Source organism: Notolepis coatsorum (assembly GCF_963971535.1).
Source record: "Notolepis coatsorum genome assembly, chromosome: 8".
NCBI lineage: Eukaryota > Metazoa > Chordata > Actinopteri > Aulopiformes > Paralepididae > Notolepis > Notolepis coatsorum.
This window is the reverse complement of record NC_140172.1, coordinates 33,811,121-33,838,522: the sequence shown is the minus strand read 5'-3', so window position 1 is coordinate 33,838,522 and position 27,402 is coordinate 33,811,121. Positions and strand designations below refer to the sequence as shown.

General features: G+C 40.9%; 1 protein-coding gene across 1 annotated transcript in view; it reads left to right on the top strand.

Annotated features, from left to right (window-relative positions):
- Positions 1-3,003: 3,003 nt before the first annotated feature.
- Positions 3,004-27,402, top strand: part of pitpnab (phosphatidylinositol transfer protein, alpha b) — a gene marked incomplete at its 3' end in the record, with an annotated part of 93,699 nt that continues 69,300 nt past the window's right edge. The window contains exon 1 of the mRNA XM_084319796.1: positions 3,004-3,114. Within this exon, the coding sequence (XP_084175922.1) occupies positions 3,098-3,114 (17 nt within the window). The 5' untranslated portion in view covers positions 3,004-3,097. The remainder of the gene's footprint in view (positions 3,115-27,402) is intronic.

Sequence of the window (27,402 nt, the reverse complement as noted above, 5' to 3'; positions counted from 1 at the left end):
CAGATTTGCAACTTTCAAAATAATTACATCTAACCCTGAACCCCCCTTACTCAGATGCACCCCTTCCATTCGGATGCATACCTTCCCTTACTTAGGATACACCTACCCCCAAAAGGTTGAGGTAGATCATACGTCGAACCAACCAGCCTTGGCTGCGTTGCATCCGTCCGCAGACCCCCTACCCCCAATAGAGGTGCATGCAGGTCTCCCTTCCCTGGGCAAAGTTCTCCTTTTTGAACGAGAAGTCCCCGTTCCAGAGTGCGGTTCTTAGGCAAGATGTCTCTTCCGGTGGTCTGCATCAGTGTCTTTTTGAGCTGTCTTCTCCGCCTCTCCCCAGCTGATACCCCATCTCTTCAGCTCTGCCTCAGTGTCTCTCCTGCTGCTGTCTTCCTTCTCGTCGTAGATGATCTGTACCAGGTTGCTGTGTTTGGCCTCGCTGGGTGGAGGAGATATGGGGCTTAGCTGCCTCCTCCTCCAGCCTGTAGGTTGGTCTCCACGGAGGACGGCGAGGGCCGTCTGCTGGTGGTCTGGGTCTCTGACGTCTGAGGGGCTGCTGCTGCTGGCATCTCTCCCCTGAGAGAGCTCTTTCTGACCAGCACAGACTGCCTGCCGACCTCCCTCTCTGCCACAGCTGATTCTGAAGACGCGCCGCAGACAGCTGCTGGTGACTGTCTGGATCTTCTTGCAACGTCTTCTTTGCCATTCATTCTCCATGTTTCCTTCTTTCTGATGTCAGGAGTTCTCGTTCTGTCACTGACTATGCTCGCTCAGCATTCAATACCATAGTCCCCTCCAAACTCATAGCCAAGTTCAGGGACCTGGGCTTGAACTATGACCTCTGCCAGTGGGTCTTGGACTTCCTGACGGGCAGACCCCAGGTGGTAAGAGCCGGCAACTGCACCTCCTCATCCATCACGCTCAACATAGGGGCCCCCCAGGGCTGTGTTCTGAGCCCCCTCCTCTACTCCCTGTACACACATGACTGCGTAGCACAGCGGAACAACAACACCATCATCAAATTTGCTGATGACACCGTAGTGGTGGGCCTGATCTCTGCCAACGACGAAAGGGCCTACCTGGAAGAGGTAGAGAACCTGTCACAGTGGTGTCAGGAGAACTGCCTCTCCCTGAACGTCAGCAAAACAAAAGAGATGATTGTGGACTTCAGGAGGTCGGGGGTCAAGGACTACAGCCCCCTCAGCATCGACGGGGCACCGGTTGAGAGAGTGAACAGTTTCAAGTACCTCGGAGCCCACATATCCGAGGACTTGACATGGACCACACACATTGACAGTGTTGTGAAGAAGGCACGACAACGCCTCTACTTCCTCAGGCGCCTAAGGAAGTTCCAAGTCAGTCAGAAGATCCTTAGGAACTTCTACTCATGTACAATAGAGAGCATCCTGACCGGCAACATCACCTCCTGGTTTGGGAATAGCACTACACAAGACCGTAGCAGACTACAAAGAGTGACACGTTCAGCCGAACGCACAATTGGAGGGGGGCTTCCCACCCTCCAGAACATTTACAACAAGCGGTGCAAGGGGAAGGCTAAGAGAATTATTAAGGACTCGAGCCACCCGAACAACTGCCTCTTTGAACTGCTGCGGTCAGGCAAGCGATACCGGAGTCTTAAGGCGAGCACAGAAAGACTCAGAAGAAGCTTCTATCCCCAGGCCATCAGGCTGCTAAACGAACAATAAACACTATGCAACAACCATCAAATGCACACAGCACACACACCCACACGCACACACTCACTCAAACAAACACACTGCAGCACCCACTCTCCACACTTTAGATCACACAAACACACACTTTACACTTTATATTTATTGATAAAGGATTTGCACTACAACTCGTACACCTACTGTGAATTGTACCTAAATTGCACCTCGTCCCATTTGCACTATATATAGTATTGTATATTAGTACACTGCACAGTATTGTATATTGTATGGTAACTACGTCTATTCTGCATCAAACATTGTACATATGTCTAAACTGAACACTGTGACCTCATTTTTTTACTTCTAATTTTACTATGTTATTTTATTTCATACTTATCTTGTCTTGCACAGTCTCTGGAGCGTAACAGTAAGAAGCATTTTGTATAAAAGTATTCTGTACTTCTGTATGACAAATATTAAAGAAACTTGAAACTTGAAGAGCTGCGCGCACTCCCGCGCATGCGCATAAATGTTCCCTCGCATAAGGACAGACTAAAGACAGTGCCTAATTGCCTCTACGAATGGAATGTAACACCTGACGACCGGCGCTATTGATATGCAAAGTAGCCAGGTGGGTACTGCGAGTTGGCGCATCAGTCAAGTGCAGCGCATTCCTGTGTGCACGTGCCTCTGCTCACAAAACGTTGGTTGCACGGAGTGCAACCTCGTCCCCCATGAGCAACTCATCACTGCCAATAACACACGCTCACTTAAAACAGCGCACCTCCCAGCTGCTTCTATAGGTTCGTGGCTGCCACAGGCTTGCCCTGTCTATCTGTATGTCGTGTATGTCATATATGTTATGATTAATTGAAAATGGGGGACCCTGATGTAAACAAGACGAAAGTCTTTCTCTGGTCTGCATCCCCTTAACAATTGTATGTATTGAGCTGTACTGTACTGTACTGTACCCATTCTGAAATCTGTTAATAAAGTTTTCAATCAATCAAAGCCCAGTGAGAGGATGCTCCGGCGCTGCAGCTGGACCCTATTGGGGATCGCGGTATATCAGGCCTGCTGTTGTGAACAATAACCTCTTCCCCCAGTAGCGTCACTCTTCCCCCAGCAGCGTCACTGGTCCCCCAGCAGCGTCACTGGGACCGGCGGTGACACGGAGGAGGGTGCAGGCTACACCTTGTTGTCCCGCACCGCACGCAACGGCAACCCCGCGCCGCCGAGGCCACGACTCCTCAGCAGGAAGAAGGGAAGAGAAATAGAAAAACGAGAGGTAGAATGACATAGAGGGGGAGAGACTCCGAGAGAGGTGGGATATATTATATTATAGTGCCTGCTGCGAGAAAGAAGACTATCCGTGCTGGATATATGATTCACATTGAGATATTCCCTCTCTGAATTGCACCGCCAAAATGCTCATAAAGGAATTGTAAGTAATGCTGTCTCTTTATAACTGTTCTGTCATCTTGTTATAATAAGCGACGCTGCCTCCTCAGCGCAGCGCCTCTCCACTGACATTGTGGACAGTCGCCAATAGAGTGGAATTACACCAGGGTTATTATTATTATGTCGCCATCCCATCTTTTTTTACTCTGAGTCACTGTTTTTAATTTATTGAAAATAAACGTTCGTTTTTTGTGTGTTAATCTCAAGGGGTTTATTATTCCCCCCGGATCATGTTTCGTGCTGTGTGTGTGTGCCTTGCAGCAGCCGGCTGTATGCATGGCAGTGCCCTTCACATTTGCACCCTTTGAATTGTGTGCATGGGCCATGGGGGGCCTTTCATTTCGGCAAATGTCATGCTTTCTTATAGAATTACAGGTATTTCTTTTACGGGATCGTGTTTTGAGGGCGAGCTGATGATTCGTGTGTGTGAGGAGACACACAGAGAGGCAAGCTGTGCGCTGCGCTGCCTCCATCCATCCATCCTCCAGCCACCGTGGCCATGTTATTGATGCGCGGTGAAGGTGAAACGGCTGATATAGCATTCCGGCATTTAACTCCGGTCCGGAGGAATGGAGAGAGGCAGAGGTGTGAACGGACTCGGGGTGGAGAGGTGCTCAGGTAGAGTGGTGTTAGGACAGGAGGGGCGCTCAGCGATATAGACGATCGTGGTTTTCACCACCCGTCCTCAGATCTATAGGCTATTATATCCACCAAGCTCCGCTATTTGACAGCTGAGGTGTTGTTGAGGGAGGCCTGGTTACCAGGGGAAAAGCCTTGGCGTTTGCAAGGGGAGAGATCTGGAGATTTCTAAGACTATCAATCAATCAATCAATCTGTTGCTTTTGTAAACGTGTGGTCCGGATATCGTCAGATTGAAATAGCCTAACATTTCCTCCCATCGGATTTCCCCTCTAGAGAGAAGGCCAGGGATCAGAACGAGCTAAAGATCTCAAGTGATTATAGAGAGTGGGATCTCACCAGGCTGTCTGCAAATTAATTAAATCGGTCACGATTAAATGCTGAACCCATGGTCGCCCACTGAAAAACACACACACACACACACACACACACACACACACACACACACACACACACACACACACACACACACACACACACACACAGTACACCGGGGTCAATTTGCTACACTTGGCACCAGTGTTAGCATACTTGTATGGCTCATAATGTCATTCTTTCTGCAACTTCAGAAAGAGTTGAACACAAAGACACACACACACACACACACACACACACACACACACACACACACACACACACACAGCCCCCCACAAACGTGCATTTCTTCAGAGAGGTCAGAGTGATGCTGGTACTGCTACCAAGGAATACTGCAGTTCATCCACAGCCTGGTAGAGAACATATACAACCAAGAGGTATCTCTTCAATTTAACTCAAAAGCATTTGCACGTCATACTATGGCAGCAGGTGTAGGCCACAGTACACAGCTTTGTACTGTAACAACACGTTTTGCGTTGGTTGGTTGATTGGTTCACAAAAGTGTCCCCACAGTTTGAAATTTGGCATGCATGTCAAGTGTGTGTGTGTGTGTGTGTGTGTGTGTGTGTGTGTGTATAAAGGTGTGTGTGGATGCATGTGCAGTCACAGCTATGGCAGATTTGCGCTGGCTCTCTGTTATAGATATAGGGCTGAACACAAGACTTTGTTAATGGATTAGTTGTTTGTATTGTTTTCTGTAATATTATACAAAAAGCACCTCTCTGACAGCCACCTTTCACACCTGGCGAAGCCGGCTGGAACTGTTGTATCATCATGGTTCAGCTTGTGTAACACAGTTGGTGGTTTGGATTTTGAAAGGTTGCCTAGCAACCGGGGAGTTTACAAGAATTGCAATGGAGCCACAAACCCAACCGTATCATACCATGCTAGTGTAACAACAAGTGTCAAATGTACATTTGTTTATAATTTAGGATTGAAATGTCACCAAATCCTATGTTACCAAATGTTAGGAATACTGTTTGCACTTGTGTTATAATTTATTTGTACCAAAGACTCATTATATGAACCGTCACTTTAAGAGAGTTCAATGTCAGGAACGTTGCCTTCCGGTTCATTCAGACGTCGCCCTGTCTAGGGGTTGTCTTTTCTACGTTCAGTTTGCGCGAGGCGCCATACTGAAAGACTGGACTATTGTCGAGAGAGATGGGAATTGTACAGTGACGCTGTTCTTCTTGTGGTATTCCTACCAATCATTTTGTACAGGTTGCATCCTTGAGGTGAACCAGAAATAAATGGCCGTTCATGCCAACGACAGTCAAGTCTCCTTTTCACTGTATTCATCCTGTCTCGGCCAAGGGGCCAACCAGAACACAACGCAGATAGAACAACGGGTGCCAGCTAAGAGCAACACATAAAGAACACCCGTTACATTAGAGCGTGGCTAGCCTCAGCCAGGCTGAACGTGTTAGACAAGGCTGTTGTCGTCCTGTAGCACTAAAGGCATAGGCCAATACAGTACAGCTTTGAGACAGCACAATATATTCCAGCGTTATGGATGTTACATTCAGAGAGAACATTGGAAACTTAACTTAACATTGACAAGGCATCGATTTGAATTGGAAGTATAATTTACACATTTTAGTTACACTTATTGAGATAAAGATGAGCCTGCAGTAAGAAATGTTTTGACCTTTTGGATTTTGAGATAGGTGACAAAATACACAGCGTTATGGATGTTACGGAAATTGACAAGCTTTTCGGACTCACTGATTTTTGTGATGTCACAGTAATAGTATGATGTCATAATAGAACATTCTAGAACATTTGTGATGTCACAGTATGATGTCCTAATAGTACTTTCTAGAACATTTGTGATGTCACAGTATGATGTCATAATCAAACATTCTAGAACATTTGTGATGTCACAGTATGATGCTTTTTGGGTACCTCAAACCCTTCCCTACAAAGTGATAGTAAACATGTTATTCTTTGAAAAAGATATTCACAGAGTTTTCATCATGTGTTCAGTGAGTCCGAAAAGCTTGTCAATTTCCGTAACATCCATAACGCTGTGTATTTTGTCACCTATCTCAAAATCCAAGAGGTCAAAACATTTCTTACTGAAGGCTCATCTTTATCTCAATAAGTGTAACTAAAATGTGTAAATTATACTTCAAACAAAGGGGTCATAATCGGACTTAACAACACACATTCGCAATGTAACATCCGTCACTTGCAATGTAACATCCATAACGGTAACATCCATAACACTTGTAAAGAATACAAAAAATAAGACCAGAATGACTAATTGTTGCTAATATGTCATCTTTATAAAAGTTAGCTTTGCTTAGGAAGTTTGGTTGACATTGCATTCCAGATGCATGTTTTATGACAACTTTTCCTGGAAAACGTTATGGATGTTTGATTGATTGATTGAAAACTTTATTAACAGATTGCAGAATGGGTACAATACAGTACAGCTCAATATACAAAATTGTTAAGGGGATGCAGACCAGAGAAAGACTTTCGTCTTGTTTACATCAGGGTCCCCCATTTTCAATTCATCAGGACATATATGACATACATGACATACAGATAGACAGTACTGCTACATCTATACTTTTATGACATACCAGATTTGCAAATACAGTACTGTTTGTGATACAAAAAGAGTCCAGAAAAGAGTATATACATTTGACGTAAAAACTGTACATTGGGGAGGTTGGGTAGGTGGGGTGGGGGGGGGGGGGGGGGTGGGGGTGCTGTACATTGGAGGTGGTTTGGTGGGGGGGGGGTTGGGCAGGAGGGGGGGACACACACTGTACAACTGTACAAGCAAAACTGTACATGGAATATTGACAACCATACTTGGTCATTTACTGTACATTGGAGGGGGTTGGGTTAGGACATTTACATGGGCCAGTTTCGAATTGCAGTCTCCCGTAGGTGTTCTTTGAGAGTGCTTTTGAAAGTGGGTAGTGATTCACATTCCTTTACAGCTGTGGGTAGGGCGTTCCACATTGATGTGGCATAATTGCGAAACGTGTTTAGTCCCTTGTTTGAGCCGAATCTGAGTTTAACATGATTTGTGGAGCTCCCTCTGGTGTTGTGATCGTGGTATTCACTGACCTTTGGGAAGTATTTTGACATGTACATGGGTACCTTGGTCATGTAGTGTATCTTGTAGATCAGGCCCATTGCAAGTTGCTGTACTCTGTTGTCTACTCTAAGCCATCCTAGGTTGTCAAAGTGGGCAGGGGTGAGGTGGGTTCTAGGAGTAAGGTCAAGCAGTAGTCTGACCAGTTTGTTTTGAGATGTTTGTAATTTTGTTTTTAGCGCCTTGTTACATTCGCTGTCCCATAAAGGGGCATTATAACAGCATGCTTCACCTGCCAATGGAAAGACACAAAGTACATAATTGATTCACATATTGATACAACAGCCCTTCATGACCAAAGGTGAGGCTAGAAAAATATCTGTTGATTTTTTTGCCATTCTGGCCATTTAGAAAGTCATACAAATTAGGTTATCGAAAAATAAATTTTTTACATCATTGTGTCTCCTGTAGTGTGAAAAAACATGCATTCTCATAAATATTACGATCAAATATATTTTGTACTTCAAAATATAGACCTTGATGATACATTTGAAATTGGTTTGGTTATGATCATGTTATTTGAATTGTTTCATGGTGAGGTTGACATTTGCATGGAAATGCCATACTTTATTATTGCCATGCAACAGTGTTGGTGGTAATTGTTTTGGTATAGCATGGCAGCTCAAATGTCATTTGCATTCCGTTCAGTTCATAGTATATAGGATATTCTGTTATAAGGGGAGATTTGTGATGACAAGAATGGAAGCAGTGAAAGAATAAGATAGATTGTAAAAAATACAAAAGATAAAAGAAGCAGTGTTGGAGATGAGTATAGACTAGTATAGGCTACATGAGAGAAGTAGGTGAGAAGAGGAGAGAGAGACATAGAGAGAGGGAGGGTGTTTTCTTTCTCAAGCAGCACTGAGACATTTGATCTTGGTGCAAGACCTTTAGTTCAAGGAGGTTTGTGGTACAGAGAGAGAGGGGGGTAGAGAGAGAGAGAGAGAGAGAGAGAGAGAGAGAGAGAGAGAGAGAGAGAGAGAGAGGAGAGAGAGAGAGAGAGAGAGAGAGAGAGAGAGAGAGAGAGAGAGAGAGAGAGAGAGAGAGAGAGAGAGAGAGAGAGAGAGAGAGAGAGAGAGAGAGAGAGAGAGAGAGAGAGAGAGAGAGAGAGAGAGATGAGAGAGAGAGAGAGAGTGAGAGAGAGAGAGAGAGAGAGAGAGAGGAGAGAGAGAGAGAGAGAGAGAGAGAGAGAGAGAGAGAGAGAGAGAGAGAGAGAGAGAGAGAGAGAGAGAGAGAGAGAGAGAGAGAGAGAGAGAGAGAGAGAGGAGAGAGAGAGAGAGAGAGAGAGAGAGATATATAAGCGTCTTTGAGCACCTGGAAAAGTGCTATATAAAATAGATTTATTATTATTATAAGAGAGGGAGGAGAGAGAGAAAGAGAGGGTGAGGGGAGAGAGAGGAGAAAGAGACAAATAGAGAGACAGATGAGAGAGAGAGGGTGAGTGGAGAGAGAGAAAGAGACAGAGGAGAAAAAGGGGATTAAGAGAAAAGAGAAGATAGAGAGGTGAGATAGAGGTAGAGAGGAGAGATAGTGAGAGAGGCGAAAGAAAGAGACAACAGAGAGAGAGAGAGAGAATTGGGATGCCCCGTTCAATCGACCCACCGATCAGTATCGGCAGATATTCTGTATAAATAAATATCGGTATTGGCTGTGTATCAGCCAATTATGGTGATAGACAATCAGTGATCGGTATTGTGGCAAAAACTTTATTGGAGCATCCCTATTAGAGAAGGAAAGAGATAGAGAGATAAAGAGACAGAGGAGAGAGAGAGACGCATACTCAGATGCATTCTATATAACGTCATTCGGTCACTTATTGTCAAAACTTCAACAGAGAATCTGTCTGCCTTCTGGACACTGACATGGTGAATTGAACACGCCACAGAGTGAAAATAACAACTTGAACATTCTAATCATGATGTCAACATCCGGAAAGCAGGTGGACTCTTCAGTGAGTATTTAACAAATTGGACGATTTCAACAACTTCGCGGTGAATGTTTGACAAATAAGTGGCCCGAAATTCATGTTTAGGTAGGGCTGGGAGTTATATGGAATATGAAGGTATACCGCCATGGATCCATGCAAAGGTATGGATTTGTAATATACCGTCATCCACAATGTATGGAGTCATTCCACCAATCCAGTCCGATTTAGACTTTTGGATTTTTTTTTTACCAAGAGGTATTACTTTTCTGAACACCCCTCAAGATGAATGACATATTTAACTTCCAGAAAAATATATTTTCCCATCTCAGTCATGAAATCTCTATTATTCTTGGTCATTATTGTATGATATGGACACCATTATTCTTCAACCCCATTACGGACACTCTGGAAGCTCTCTGAATAAGATTAAAACATGTATTTGTGCTAAAGTCAACATTTCTATAATAATTAGATGTCCTTCACACCATTTCTATAATTGCTCATCTAAAAATTACGTAAAATCCTACACTTTTGCTATTCTGAACCCTGAGATTTTGAACTAAAATCGATATTCTTATGTTTGCTCTAAACGTTTCAGACAAAATTATTCAAAAGTTGAATTTGTTTTTCATAAACTTAAAGAAATAATTAATAAACATGTAGCTGTAACCAGGGTTGAGTCTAGGGTAACGTGTGAGCACACACCCAGCAACATGCACATTACAATTAATATGTATGTGGCATAAACATGTTGAAAAAGCTCAATAATTAATTTAACTATTATTGTATAACTTCAAATCAGTGTTAAAATCACAACCCTGTTACAATATCACAACCCTGTTACATTCAAACGTAACAGGGTTGAGTGTAACAGGGTTGTGATTTTTTGCACAAAATGGTTGCTACTCCACATGTGGTGAATACCAGGAGAGCATATGGCATTCATGATATTAAGAAAGCATCTAAATTTTTTTAATAACAAAGATCATATTCACAAGTAATAGTTTGCTATATTTTTTCAAGTAACGGTGTTGAGTAATTATGCTTGACTACCATAATATTACATGATAAATGACTGAAAACATAGTACAATGAGGTAGCTACTTGCCTGTTCCTGGTGTTGTGTTTTCCAAAAGACTTCAAAGTTGTCACTTCCTGTTTCACATGCTTCTATGGATTGAACCATTATTTTTGTGGGGGGAGAATGCTCAGTGTAACGGGGTTGAGAGTTACTGAGGGACAGACTGAATAATGTTATTTTAATGAATAATTATTCATTTATTTTGAAATAAATCATTACCAGCATTAACAGCACAGATGGATGTGTATGTTCATGGAAAAAAGTATGGACTTTTTACAAATTTTCTTGGTCATATCCCAAATAAATGTTCATGAAATGCCATGAGGGACATGTCAAAATACATGGTGTCAACTGAAATAACAACATAATGCATAATAAAAAAAAATTACATTCATGCAATGTTTTTACACTTTATTAAAGAGTAAGTAAGTAAGTAAGTATTTATAAAGGCATATATAACGATAAAAGCAATAAAGTCACTGCAACTGAAATAAATAGCATTTCAAAGCACATTTTGGTAACTGATTAGATAAAAGACACTTAAAAACATCAGAGGGACTCAAATCGGACCGGATTGGTGGAATGATATATTTTTTTTTGACCAAATCTTTTTATTTTCAATTTTCAAACACGAAACAACACAACTCACAACACAATAATAACAATAATACATAAAAGACATCCAAGAACATAAACTAACACAACAATGATTAGACAATAAGGTTGTCACAAAGTAAAAGTATAATAAAATAAAATATATACTATAAAAAGTGCTTACCGAGCCCCCTCCACCTCCAGGCCCGGCAACCGCGAGCCACAATCCCGGAGGACCCACAGCCCAGCCCCCCCGCGAGCCAAAGCACCACGCCTTTTTAGTGCCTCGACCCGCAGAGACCCCGAACCGCGGCCCCCCCCAACCAGAGCCCACGATCACCAAACCCAGATCAGAAGGGGGTCAGAAAATATACATAGGATCAGCATTGAATGAAAAATAATAAATAAAACAAAAATACAAAAAACACCATTGCCACCAACATACATGAATATTTGCTCGTTCTCCCCCCCCCCCCCCCCCCCCCCCCCTCTCGCCCCAGGACCCCAACGTGAGACATCCACATAATACCCCATTCAGTACTCAACTTCCAGAGTCATATGCGTTCTTTTAGTTTTTCCACCACAGCCAACCAGACCGCTATATTGGCTTCATTAACACCTATGACACGTGCAGTGGAAATCTCCAGATAAATAACATCAAGATAGGTGAGAATCCATACCTTCGGACATAGGTTATCTGGTTGTATCCAGCGTGAGGCAATCAGCTTTTTGGCAGCCGTCAGACCAGCCAAAATGAGTCTCTTTACATGTACAGAGGTCGGCAATTGAGAAACATCATTTAACAATAAAACAAGGCAAGGCCGGTATGGTTAAAGAGAAAATCTCTGATAACTGAGTGGTAACACTTTCCCAGAAGATCTCAACTGGAGGGCACTCCCAGTACATGTGCATAATGTTCCAATGGCACCGTCTGGACACAAGGTACATCGAGAGTCAGGCCTGAGACCCATTAGGTTCAATCGCCTGGGGGTCAAATAAGTCCTATGAACAAAATTGAGATGAATCTGTTGGTGATCTGGGTTTCGTGATGATAGCCTAATATTTTCCCAGACTGCATCCCAATCAAAATCTATATCCAGCTCAGGGATATCCTTTCTCCAAATCGTATCTAAGGGTAGGTCTTTATATGAGGACGTAAGTAAGTGCCGATAAAAGTCAGAGACGAAGCCTCTCGATGTCTCTGTCATAAAATAATTTGTGAAACCGGTGTCGCTCTAGTGGAGCGTCCCATGGGACTCCATGAGCCTTCAGAGCTGCCCTCATTTGTAAATAAAAGAAAAAGGAGCTTCTGGGGAGATCAAATCCGTTGGATAGGTCCTGAAAAGACCGGATACCCGAGTCATTGAAAATATCCCCCAATGTATGTATGCCTTTCCCTTCCCATCTAGGATATCTAATGGGTTGTTGTCCAATAAGGAGCAAATTGTTATTGAATAGTGGGGAATGCGTGTGCCATTTATGGCGGTTAGTGCGTGCTTTATGGGTGTCACGCCAAATCTGGATCACATGTGTGATCAGAGGGCCAAATCGTAATTTGCATTGCTTAATTACACGACATCTTGAAGTCTATGTGGGGACACCATCTCCTCCTCCAATGGGCGCCAGGACACAGCCGCTTGAGCGTCAAACCAAGTGATAAGAGGTCTCAGAGAGTAAGCTCACAATGTATACATACAGTATATTTTTGCGTTAATAAAAAAAAATTCATTGTAGCATGAAAATAGTCAAAGAAAATAGCCAATTTTGAATGAGCAGCTCATAATGAGCTCCATGACAACTGTATTACAAGATAAATACATCACAACAAGTCATATCACATTGTAATTTGTACTGGAAAACGAAATACCGCCATGTACCGCTTATCAACACTAACACAAATATTGTAATATGATATTTTGGCATATTGCCCACTGTTTACATACAATAGAATGGTCTGAGTAAGAAGACTATAATTATATGATCCGGGGGGCTTTAAATTAATCTTAATCAACATTAATTCTATCGGCTGTGATATGTAGGCTATCTAATGTAGTGTAGCATTATTCAGATTCAGATTCAGATTCAGAGTTTTTATTTGCCACATGGAAGCAATACAATCAACCACAAAACAGCACTACAACCACCACAAAACAATAGACAACAGCAACAACAGACACCACCCATGGTCCAAAAAGTGGGATGGAAGAAGCCAAGCCTGTGAACTTCCATTCCCCACACCCCGATCATCAACCGCTACACACACAACATGCAACACAGGCAGCTCCGCTTCCCACATTCCCCCGACATCTCAACAAGACACACATGAGTCTGACCAGTCAATACATATTTTATATACATACTCCTTTTAATGCCAAACATCATGTTCACCCTCCTCCTTATACCTTTCCAATATTCCTTTTTTTAACTTTCTTTTAAACTGGTATATGTTTTTACTCAATTTAACCTCCTCGTCCAACCATTCCATAATCTTACTCCACAAACAACATAGATTTTAGAGTGGTTCTTACACCCGGTTGCTGGAGTTTCTGTTTCCCTCTAAGATTATAAATCCTGGTTCCTACCCTCTCAGTGAACCGATATTGGATGGGGGTTGGAAGAGAGTTATGTGAAGCTTTGAACATGATTTCGGCAGTTTTAATTTTGATCAAGCCCCATAATTTAAAATCTGATGCTTGTAAAAACAATGGGGTAGAGTGTTGGTTGTACTTAGCATTGTACACAATCCTAATGGCCTTTTTTTGCAGAATATAAAGAGGTGATATATTGGAACGATAAGTATTACCCCATACTTCCAGACAATAATTTAAATATGGGACTACAAGTGCATGGTAGAGGATGATAAGTGACCTTTGGTTGACAAAATTCTTGGATCGATACATAATCCCCACACTTTTGGCCATCTTGGATTTTACTTGACTGATGTGTGGTTTCCAGCTTATCCTGTCATCTGATCACACCCAGGAATGTGGTTTGATTTACTCTTTCAATACATACATTGTCTATCATAACTTTCACTGTTATGTCACTATTGCGCTTTCCAAATAACATTAATTTAGTTTTACTCAAATTCAACGACAATTTATTTTGATCAAACCATTTTTTTAACTTGATCAACTCCTGTGTGATCACCTGCAAAAGATCCTGCAAATTTTGCCCTGAACAAATTATATTAGTGTCATCTGCAAAAGAATGCATTTCATGATAGATGATACTCTACATATGTCATTAATGTATAATAAAAACAGTATCGGACCCAAAATTGACCCTTGCGGCACTCCGCAGACGATGTTCATCAGTGTTGACCTATGTTTGTCAATTTGTACAAATTGTTTCCTGTCTTCAAAATAACTTTCCAGCCAATTTAGAACAGTTTCTCTAATACCACATTGATCCAGTTTTTTTAATAATATACTATGATCTATAGTATCAAACGCCTTCTTCAAATCTATAAATATTCCTACAGCAAATTTCTTGTTGTCCGTACATGTGGTGATTTCCTCAATTAGGTCTGTAAGTGCCAATGAAGTTGATCTATTATGTCGGAAACCATACTGGCTGTCGGAAAGCAAGTTATTTTTTTCAATAAAACTGAAAAGTCTTATTGAAAAAAGCTTTTCTAGTATTTTTGAGAACTGAGGTAGGAGAGAGACTGGCCGGTAATTTGTAAAAGTATGTTTATCCCCTGATTTAAATAATGGTATTACTTTTGCTATTTTCATTTTATTTGGAAATGTTCCTGTTTGAAAGCATAAGTTGCAAATGTGAGTTAGTGGTTTTATAATTCCCCCAACAATTTTCTTAATCGTCTCCATATCAATATCATTATAATCTTTAGATTTTTTATTCTTACAGTTCAATACAGTGTCCATTACTTCATTTTCATGAGTTGAAGTCTATCAATTTATCCAGTGACCCAGTTGTGAATGTAATTTTCTCTGCCAATTCAGGTCCAATACGTACAAAGAATTTATTAAAACCATCAACCACCTCACCCATGTTGCTTATGGACTTTTCATTTACAATAAAATTATCTGGATAGTTCACACCATTAGACCCCTTTCTGATGAGATTATTAAGCACCTTCCAAATCCCCTTAATATCATGTTTTTTTTATTTTACTTTCTAGTAGATTGGCATAGTATTCCTTTTTACAATTTCTCATAATAATTGTTAACTTGTTTTTATACATTTTATATTTAGACTGTTTCATTAGTTCTGTATTTAATAAATCTTCTATGCAACAGGTTTTTCTTTTTGCAAGCATTTAATAGCCCCTTTGTTAACCATGGATTCTTTGTGGAATTTCTTCTCTTGTCCTGTTTTTTTATTGGACATTTGTTGTCATAAGATGCTTTAAATATTTCCAGAAAAGAGTCATAGGCGACATCAATATTATTTGCTTGGTATACTGTATTCCAATCCTGTTCAATTAAGTTATTTCTCAGAGCAGTTAATGACTCCTCACTTCTTACATGGCTATAGTTTACATTTTTTGCCTCCAGGATTTTTCTATACATAGTGTCATACACAACAAAAGTTGGTAGATGGTCACTAATGTCATTAAGTAATAGCCCACTCACAGTATTGTTATCTATTATGTTTGTAAAAATGTTATCTATCAGTGTGGCACTATGTGAAGTTATTCTGCTGGGTCTGGTGATTTTAGGATATCGGCTCATGCTGAACATAGTGTCAATGAATTCCTCTGTCAATCTATGTTTTTGGGGATTTAGCAGATCAATATTGAAATACCCACATATGAATACATTAATCTCTTATGTATTACAGTCTGGGACCAGCAAGTCCAACAGCACTCTTCACTGTCACTGATTTGGTTGCAGCATCTGGTCACCCATACAAAGTCTGGTTTACTACATTCAACCCAGATTACCTTCACAGACATGTGGGAAGCAGGATTATAATTTGGGAATACACCATACATTAGCAAAAGGAGCCAAGCAACAATGCTGCTCCCGTACAGATAATGGAATAAAAAAAAGTATAATAATGATATTCTTAAGGACTTTCGTTTGATAATAATAGGTGTGTATACAGTATCACAGTATCTGCTTACGTAGTGTTAAATAATTTAGTTGATGTTGAGTTCAAATTGGACTGGATAGTAATGGGAAGTGAGATATTAACATTTTACTTAAATTTGCAATCAACATTCTCAAATATGTAAGAAATAATTTAGTGAGAAATCCAAGTTAATATTAACTTTTATTTATCATTTGAATAATTTAGACAACACAATTGAGTATTAAGATTCACAATATAAAACAATCCTTTGATACGATAATACAGATAGACAATAAAGTAAATGTTGTATATATTGCCAGGCCCCAAATATATTATTATATGTTGGCTAAAAGACGACATTGATAACCCTAACCCTAACCCTAGAAATACATTTACATGATATTACTGACCTAACACATGGAGTTTGTGCATGATGTGTGTGTGTATTAGGACTGACGCCTTATATTATAGATATAGATTATAGATTTAACAATTAATCAGTGGATTTGATTTTAGTCAACTCGACCATGACTTTAGTTAGTCAATTGGTTGTTTTGTTGTGTGTTTTCTTTTCTATGCTGAATGAGTTATTTCCTGAAAAATTATAAGCGTGTCTTAGCAAGCTGTTACGAACGGGTAAGTGACTTCCAAGTTGTCGAGAAGAAGAACGAGACAGAGAATGTTTTACTATTCCAAAACAGCTGTACTGTTTATTAACAGGGAAAAGCATATACTATAAACAGGGAGAAGACAATATGTCTGTGCTTGTCCAGCTGTAGGTACGTCCGTAGGATTAGGTGAAGCTCTAGCAAAGAACAAGGAATAGAGCAAATGTTAAATAGGTCACATACTCAACATTCCACGCTGTCAACGAGTGACAGAAGTCTGACAACCAATGACAGCACCCAGGTGTGACAGACAATTAGTGATGACAGCAATCAGTGGTGACATACAAGGTGAACCCATAACAACAGGAGTGACCCAGGTAGACAGTGGGATACAATCCTAAGGATGATAGTCTCCCGAACGTTACAGCAAGCGCCCCCAAAATTGGCATTTTAGTTTTAGTTTTTGAGGACTGCATACTTTTTTTGCAAACCAAAACAACATACTTTATACTTATAGCACATGCATATTTAGCACTTTTAGTGCTAACGTAATAGAGTGACATAGGTCTGAACTTGAGTTGTAGAAAAACTTGTTACTCAAGTTTTTCTGTAGTAGTTAGTAGTCCAGAGGTAGTATTTCCCCAGACGGAGCCATAGCCTGAAGCATAGGTGTAACTCACGCGGGGGACATTGGAATGTGTCCCCCGCATTTTTTCAGAATGCAGTTATGTCCCCCCCCCCCCTTCTGACTACCTGTCCTATTATTATGCAAAGAGGAGTAGATGGGGGTCGCATTCTTGCCCTTGCCTAGAGCTAAACCAGCAGCAGTGACGACACCAGCAGTGTGTGTGTGTGTGTGGTGCGTTCCTGAAATCAACTGGGATTGCACTCGCTATTTGCATATCAATAGCGCCGGTCGTCAGGTGTGTTAAATACGACCGGCGCTATTGATATGCAAATAGCGAGTACTTATCTGGGCTTGCACTTAGTGCACCCCCGTCCCATGAAGAACGCATGTGTGTGTGTGTGACATAGAAGAAGAAAATTATACTTAAAAGAATAATGTTTACCGATTACTCATCAGATATTCTAGACTCCAAACGTTTCATGATGGCAAATTGTTTTAATTGTTCTTCATTCTGTTCCCCCCGTTTTGTTGATAGATTATATGAAGACCAGAAGTCAAATGTATTCTGATGCCGGCAATGTTCATTCCACTAAAAGATAAAATAGGTTTTCTTGGTGTGAGAAACTCTTTTAACTGGATTGGAGATAAACATGACATTTCATTTTCTGCAGATGAAGTGGCAATTAGAAATGCTTGAAAGTGCTCTTTAGTTCACAGATGAGTTGGACCCTGTTTTTTTGGCACGTTCCTCTGGTTATTGCAGTGATCTCATGTTGAAAGAAGAATTTCAGCATGAGTTCATTTACTGCAGTGTTGTGTTTTGGGGGAATCAGGAGCAGTGTTGTGCTAGTTACTGAAAAATAGTAACTCAGTTACTTTACTAGTTACTTCATTTCAAAGTAACTTCGTTACTGTACTAGTTACTTACACCCAAAAGTAATGAGTTACTGTGAAAAGTAACTATTTAGTTATTTAAAAAAAAAATTAAAAAAAAATTGCTCAAGTCCCATGCCCCATATACTCAAAATCGGTTGATCAACTTGACAGTTTCCATTCACATCACCGAACTCTGCTAAGCAATGTGGTCTAGAGCGTTTCATTATATATTCCCTCCCCGCTGTATGTATATTTCTCTCCCACCCACCCACCCCCTCCTAATGTACAGTCCCCTCCCCATCATATGTATATACTCTGTCAGGATCTAGGGGTAACAGTACTGTATATTTGAATACCGCTTATGTCACAAATGTATCAGTACTAAATACCTATATGTCCCTATGCCATAAATGTCATGTATGTTGTGTATGTCATAAATGTCTATATGAATTGAAAATGGGGGACCCTGATGGAAACAAGACAAACGTCTTTCTCAGGTCTGCATCCCCTTAACAATTGTATGTATTGAGCCGTACTGTATTGTACCCATTCTGCAATCTGTTAAATAAAGTTTTCATTCATTCATTCATTCATCCATTCATTAATTCATTCATAACCATCTTGCAGCGTTGTTATCAAAGCATTGCAACGTTAGAATAGTTAGGATATCAATTGTGCATGAAAGGACTATATTTATATTGTTTGATTAGTATTATGAGATTCCCTGGCAGATTTCGTACAGTCAAAATCCGTTGATCTTGAGTTTCAGTGAACACATTGCACTCACCGTCACCAGTCTGCGGTGGTCGAGATGTAACGTTAGTCCAGTTGACTCCAGCAGCCCTTCAAACATGTTCTTTATCTCGTTTCCATGTTGTATATTAATTATCTCTCCAAGTAGTTGCTAAATGGTTTGTTAGTTCGTTATTATTACTGCGTTCTTATTATGTAGATTCATAGCGAGCGTCCTCTTGTTGTTTACTGTAGAGAGCGCCTATTTCTTTCAGAACGTCAGTGGCCAATCAGAAGTGCGAAACCAGAATGAGGCTACGGAAAGAAATAATAATAATAATAATACTTCGTTTTATATAGCGCCTTTCAGTCTACAGTAAACAAAACAAACGCAGGCGAAATAAGGACGCTCGCTATGAATCTACATAAAAAGAACGCAGTAACGAACTAACAAACCATTCAGTAACGTAAGTAGCGTTACTGAATTTCAAAAGTAATGCGTTAGAGTACTAGTTGCGGCAAAAAGTAACTTCGTTTCTGTAACGCGTTACTTTGTAACGCGTTAGTCCCAACACTGATCAGGAGTAAGGATTTTGATTTGCTTCTTTAGAATTCTATGCTGTAGCTTTGTCACAACAATCCCACATTTGATTCACATGCTGTACACTTTAACAAGTTTGCTTGACTCCCATTTCTAAGAGCAATTTGCCATAGCAAAGACCATTACGTTACAAACTGCAGTATAACTCTGGTTAAAAAGATAAAAACCCCAAATATTTACATGAGGGGAAGACTATGAATAATTTGACCAATAATAAACATAACTTCTATAGCTTTTGTTGTTGTTGTTGTCATATTCAATGGAAGTATTGTAACATCCTTGTATTGTAAATACATTTCACAATGGGAGCCATCAGAGATGAAAGGCGTTCCTACTGGTTTAGAGGAGGATAATTGTGTTATGTAATTTTGTTTGAACCCAGGAGATCTCTGAATGCAATGGAAATTCTGTATGTATGAGCTCAGTGTGTCGTTTACATGGAGAAATAGCGACACCGCCTGGGAAAATGCGGTATTGCACCCCTGGTATTTAAAAAAAAAAAAAAAATCTAGGTAGAAGGGGGGGGGGGGGGGGGGGTTAGGGCCCCCCCCCCCTCTCTACCTACGCCACGCCCACAAATCTGTCCCCCGCAAACACGGAGAGAGAGTTACGCCACTGGCCTGAAGCCTTGTGTAGTACATATCCACATTTTATAAAGATCCATTCAGAAATGAGTGATTAGGAGTGATTTTGGTAAACTGTGTACAAAGAAAAACTCAGTTTTCTCATAGACTTCAATTAATTTGGCTTCCTGTTAAAGAATTTAGTTGTTCACCTAGATCCCTGATTCACACATCCCCACATGGGGTATCATTGGAAGCCACACTCATTGGCTACAACGATCCACAATCGTTTTTGAGATTGGATCTAGATTGACGGAACTACTGTAGCCTGAGTTGGGAGTGGTATTTTGCGCAATACCATATACTTTGCACAAGCCTCAAATACTGGCATGTAACTCGAGAACCGCTCAATGGATTTTGTCACCTGAAAGGGCTATCCACAGGCAACAAATGGGGCTTTAATTCGATATATATATTGTATTACAAAATATGCACACCGAGCCACTAGGGGTCGCCAAAGTGCCGGTTGCAAAAAGTCCGAAAAACTTCCCTGATATGGGCTGTCGCAGGCTAATGTCAGTCTGCGTTTTTGTATGTGGGAAACTCAATGTGTGTGATAAAATCAACAAACCAATTAGTCGACAAGGTCAATGGTTATTAGTGGACTAAGAATGTCTTTAGTGGAAGACAGCCAGCGCTAGTGTTTATTATTTGGTATTCTATTTACCTTGTATTTTTTATTTGAATAGCAGGACGTTAGAAATGTTAACTTAATGACTTAAGATAAGTAGAGATGTTCCGATACCATTTTTTCCTTTCCGATCCGATTACGATACCTAAGCTTTGGGTATCGGCCGATACCGATACTGATCCGATACCAGTGCATACATTAAAAAAAAATTAAATTAAAAAAAAATGATATAAATTATAATCTTTTATTTTTATTTTTTTATATATACAGCTACTGTTTTATATATACTGTTTTTTAGTAATAACTAGAAAGTAATGGTATTTATTCAACAACAGGTGATTGTATAGATTTGTATTAGTATCATTAATCAATGAGTGGGGCTGCAGCACTGCAGATATACCCTACTCCAATGATCCACACGGACATTATTAGTTGCAGCACTTGCTACCAGAAGGCTCCGGTTCAGTTAGTAGTAGAGGCTCTGTTGTGATTTTTGCACAATAAATATTCAACATTCTCTTTTGAGACTCCGCCTCAGACTCTTATCATTTGGCCCTAAAAGCTAAACATTGTCACCGATATGGCTGTCCGCAACATGTCATTAATTGTGTACGCGAGGTGGTTCAGTGACGACGCTAACGTGAGCTAGGTTAGCTAGCATGAGCTACCGGCAGATGGAAAGACTAACATTACTGTCATCAAAACGCAACTACAGACATACCGGTAGCATGCGCAACATGTAATGTGAGCAGCTTGGCAGCTCTTCCTGCATTCTACATCCTGTGATAACTAACTCCTCTTGGGAGTAGGGATGCCCCCCGAAACCCGGTTCTAAACTAAATTAGAAAAAACCGGAGTATTGATCAGCTCCGACGTTAACGGTACTGCTATCAGTAGTCTCTAGGAGCGGATTAGCTACGGAGCTAACAGTGTACCATCCATCTGCGACGCAACGGTGGCAGCAACAGTGGACACGGAGTAATGTTAACGTTATGACGAGTTCATACTACACTACACTAACGTTACTCCGTTTCCATGAAGTGTTTAATTAGCAGCAATCTGTTGTTGAAAATGTATCGTTAAACCGGAAATGGAAATGCGAGGACAGGAAGTCGTCATCAATCGTTGTAGTATTTTAGTCTTAACTAAAAGATTTTAACAAAATAAAAAGGAGCAGCACTATTGCATAACTGAGTCATGTTTGCTATGTGTTTAAATTGTACAATCTTTCAGCAGTCAGTCTGGAATTAATGTATGCATTCAAAAGTGCTGAATAAATGTTTTATGGGCCCATAATAGTGATTATTAATATTATTTAAGTTAAGTTTAGCCATAATCATGTCTTTTGCCATAATCAGGTAGCTAAAAAATAAAATAAAAACATTATATATATATTTATATTAATCATTTTCGGCCTTTCGGCATTCGGTTTTCGGGCAACTGTTTCCTATTTTCGGTATCGGTTTCGGCCAAGAATTTCCCATTCGGTGCATCCCTACTAATAACACCACCAAGCGAACCCATCTGAGCTCCCCGTCAACACCGCTCTGTCGGGAGGATGGCATTTAAGAAAGTATCTGCTGTTAAAATGACAAACAGCATTGACACTTTAATTCACAGTCGGTTAAACACACGTTTGTTTTATAATGCTCACTCAACAGACCGCAGTGTTGTTGATAAATTACGTGGTATCGGAGCGCAGCATTAGAGGGTACTCGCCGATACCGATACCAGCATTTTAGGCAGTATCTGCGGCATTTCCGATACTGGTATCGGTATCGGAACAACTCTAAAGATAAGTAGAGATAACTTAAAGACAAGTTAAGTAGTGATAACTTAATGACTTAAGATAAGTAGAGAGATAACTTAAAATACTTAAGTTAAGTAGAGATAACTTAATGACGTAAAGGTGCGACAACATTTTAATGTAGAGTAATCATTTTTCTAACAATACATCCATATCTAATAATACATCCACATCCAGAGCTTTTAGTAAGGTATACCAATTTCAGGAGCTTTATGAGAATGTTCAAAGGCTAGCTTTGTAACACAGAGAATGTGGCAAAATTATGGAACAATGGCAGAAAATCCAATATGGTAGATTCTGGTTGTTCAAGAAACACATTCTAGACTAGAGCAAGGATTACCTGGATATGTGAATGTCCTGTCAATCTGAATTAGGGTGTGGTAGTTATGACCTTTCAAATGTTACCTTTAATTATAGACTATGATAAAGGCTGTGAGCGTTTAAGAGCTATATGTCAATGTTAATGTAGTAGGTTTTTTGACACTGTGGAGGAAATGAGCCGGAACCCAGGATATACTCAGTCAAATAGACTTGGTTATTACAGATTTATTTAAAACGAAATACAAGTTAGTCAAGAGTTATGGCGGATGACTCCACGAAGATACAGGCCTCGTATCCCCAATAGCTCCTGATAAGCAGTGTTGAACACATTGTATACACATGGTAGAAGGGGCGGGGTCCGGTGCTGTAGGTACATACACCGTGAGGTGTGAGGCATCTGGCTTCGTGAGGGGGGGAAAGGTTGGGGTCTAGGGCAGGCAGTGGTGCAGTGGTCATTGGACGGGGTTTGCACGCCGTTCCATCTGCTTTTTTTCACCTGGCTACTTTGCATAACAATAGCTCAGGTCGTCAGGTGTGTTCAAATACTACAGATGGACCATTCGCACAAATCATGTGAAGGAAATGTCCTCATCTGTTCTTGATCCTCGCTGCAGAGAAACCCTTAAATCAACTTCTGACAGACATTTATGGGTGTATAATTAGGAAAGGATTGTTTTGATCCAACACAGCTATAATTTCATATATTATGTGTCTCAACCGTCTCTCGTCTGTTATAATTCTCCTTCTATGTGTACTTCAGCAGAGCACAGCCATGACTCATCCTGGTCCCTTCAGAGACTATCAGCTTCAGTCCTCCGATGACTCAGGGCTAGATCCACAAAGAATGGATTGCACGGTGCTTGTTGCACCCTACTTACAATTCATTATTAATTGAAAATGGGGGACCCTGGTGTAAACAAGACGAAAGACTTTTTCTGGTCTGCATCACCTTAACAATTGTGTGTATTGAGCCGTACTGTATTCTACCCATTCTACAATCTGTTAATAAAAGTTTCAATCAATCAAATTTGACAAGGAAAAGTGCACGTGAACCCCTTGCTGGTTCCTGGCTGTATATGTCATGGCTCGTTACGCTATATAGCCAGAGATGGGAACTCGGGTCTGAGACTTTGACTCGTCCTCAAAATTCCCTCCCTTATTATCATCATAACCTTATGCATCTGGCGCACACGGTCACAAATGACTGTAAGCTACAGCAACAACACCATGATGGCAGGGAGCTGTCCAGTGGAGAGTGGTGCTGAAATCCCGTGCCATGGCGAGCACAGCTGCAGCTGCAGCTGCTGTGAATGGATAGTGAGATGAACTTAAAGGTGCCGTGCATTATAAATGGATTTTTCCAGTGATTAGCATTGTTTTATAGCAATATGGGGTTAGTATCAATGGGTCTGTGTCTCTAATTACCATATTGGCGGATTGCTCTAATTCAGTTGAGACCATTTCCTCCTCCATTGAATTAGGTCATTCTGATTTGACTCACAAGGTGACGTAACAAGGAGCTGGTGGAGCTGATTGTGATCTGATTGGCTCTGTGGTTGTAGTCACCGCCCACAATTTGCTCAACAGAGCGAGTGGATTACTTCCTCAAACAGGGTGCCACCGAGTCTGACAGACAGCAGAGAACGAGCGAGCGAGAGAGGGAGAGAGAGAGATAGAGAGGGAGAGAGAGAGGGACGCGCGGGACTTTGCAGGAGTGTGTGTAAAAATGTGTGTGAGAGAAGACTCATCCCACGGTGCGCCGGCGCGCACACATTTTTACACACACTCCTTCAAAGTCTCTCTCTCTCTCTCTCTCTCTCTCTCTCTCTCTCTCTCTCTCTCTCTCTCTCTCTCTCTCTTTCTCTATCTATCTCTCTCTATATCTCTCCCTCGCAGTTGGGAGCAGCATATCACTGTCAAATATCTTTGCGCATGCTCCGACGCGCACGCCCGTATTCAGATCCGTACAATAATAATCACAGAGGTATATATTGTCATTTGAAACAAGTTACCAATGCATTGTCCCGTGGGATTATGCCCCCCTGCGGCGAAATTAATTAGTATCCCCCTCAATGTCTCTATATCTCTCTCTGTCTGCCACTCGCAGACTGTGTGGGTGACTGTCTTTCAAAGCGCTTATGGGCGGAGCCCATCCAATAACAGCCTGAAATCCTGAGGCTGGAAAATGAGGCGTTTGAGTACTTGATTAGAAATATAAAACAATGAATTTTTACCTTACAGACGTGTTCAATAGACTCACAGGAATTCCTTGCAAATAGTGCAAGGAATAGCAATGCACGTCCCCTTTAAGAGATCCTTCAAGCGACGGTATATCATGTAGTAGAGGCCTTTCACAGAATGTTTAGAATGCACATTGGTCCTCCATTTGTGTGAAACAATGTGTGCTAACTTGCTATGTGTGTTGATATATGAGAAATACTTTATATCAACAAAAATATATAATTTAGTGTTATTACTGGAACTTGTAAACAAGTCACAGTGGAAAAGTAATATTGTGCTTTTCCAAAATTTTACCTACTCCACCACTGTACAGAAATGATCTTCTTTTGAAAGTGCAGTGGCTACAGGCAGCCATTGGAAGAAAGAGAACTACACAAACATGCCTCTTTTAATCTTTTATTACTCAGGTGCATTCTATCGTACCTGAATATGAAATTCAGGGCGCTCATTTGTCAAAACACTGTTGAAATGGTCCAATTTGTCAAAATGTCAGTAAAACATCTGTCATCTTTTTGCTTTCTGCTTTCTGGATGCTGACATTGTGATTCAAATGTTCAAATCTTTATTTTCATTCAAAGTCACGTTTGATTCAAAATGTCAAGTGTCAGAGAGCAGACAAATTCTCCATTGAGGTTTTGACAAGCTGGTCCGTGTTCCAGATGATATTCCCCATAATGTCCTACCAGACACTGGTGTTTAGAACAGCAAATGTAAAAGCATTCATGAATGGTTTGCATCTGGAAAATGGACATATATGAAAACATTATAGTTTTAGAGTTTCATCTAAAGTCTACACAATCCTTACTCTGCTTACCAGAAACATGTCCTTACTATCGCGTCCCTCCTCATGAGGCACAGAATCTCTCTACCAAGCTGGGTAGAGGAAGGGGACCAAAGAGATTCAAGCTAGAATGTGCACTTTCAATCTACACAGTACAGCAAAAGTGTTCCCACTGCTACCGCGCCATTTCTACCCAGAAGAAAACACTGTTTCCTCCTTGGAACAGTGAACTTTATACATTACTGCCACTTAGTAGAAAGAGTGATGGGGAACAGTAACTTTATTACAGAATAAATCAAAGCCTCTAGGTGGCAGTATACACATGAGAGCAGTCACTTTCTCCTACATCCAAGGGAACGGCTCCCGCCTACCTCCGGTCAATGGTCTCTAACTACACACCCTCAAGACCCCTACGCTCTGCATCTTCTGGCCGCCTCAGACCTACTCCTATCTGAGCTCCGGGAGGGTCATCAAAGAGAAGCCGCCTATTCTCAGTCCTTGCCCCACAATGGTGGAACAAACTTCCCACCACAGTTAGGACAGCCGAAACACGTCCAATCTTTCGCTGTCGACTAAAGACACACTTCTTCAATCAATATCTGAAATGAAAAATAATTAAATATATATATATCTAACCCTAACTAACCTTACTGTCATGCACTTGTCCTAATAATATATTACTAACCTACACTGTAGCACTCAACACTTTGATGAACATTGTTACTCAGCTGATAGAGTTGTACCCTTCCTGCTGACTTGTCGCTTTGGATAAAAGCGTCAGCTAAATGACTAAATGTAAATGTAAATATGCGTGGCAGAAGGATATCATCTGACTCAAATGGCGTTGGGCCACGAGGAACAGGATTTTTCAGAAGTGCTCACTCTATAGATCTCTATGAAGGGGACATATTAGGTTCAACCTAGACAATAATAGACCAATACGCTGTGACCAGAGACCTTTCGCAGGGAGACAAACCAAGTCCTTCTCACTTCCTGTAAATGCGTCACGTGAGTTACACAAGGCTGGCTTACTGCCCTCCCACCTCAGGAGACTAGAGCAGCACAGGCTCCACCCCCAATCACAGATGTAGAGGCTTTGGCCGAATGTGGCTATTTTTCTTCTTGACCATAGACATTGATATTGGAAGTTGAATGTGTTCTGTATTGGAAGTTGAATGTGTTCTGGACATTTTGAGACTAAATTGAAGTTTTTCTGACCTGTAGATCCAGTGTAAAACAAGTGTGTCATTGTTAACGATAGCACCTGTGTAAAAGTTCTGCCCCCGTAGGAGACAGGATCTGTTCCGTTTTCATCCCATTCGTGCAGATTTAATGCGTTGTCTTCTGTTATTAGAGTATCTTTGCTGTGACCCTTTATTAATCTGTACAGTAGCAAGGTTGGTGGTGGTGCATTATCTTCTGTTATTAGAGTGTCTTTGCTGTGACCCTTTATTAATCTGTACAGTAGCAAGGTTGGTGGTGGTGCGTTGTCTTCTGTTATTAGAGTATCTTTGCTGTGACCCGTCATGCATCTGTACAGTAGCAAGGTTGGTGGTGGTACGTTGTCTTCTGTTATTAGAGTACTGTATCTTTTCTACAACCCTATATAAATTGGTACAGTAGCAAGTGTGGTGGCGGTGCTGTA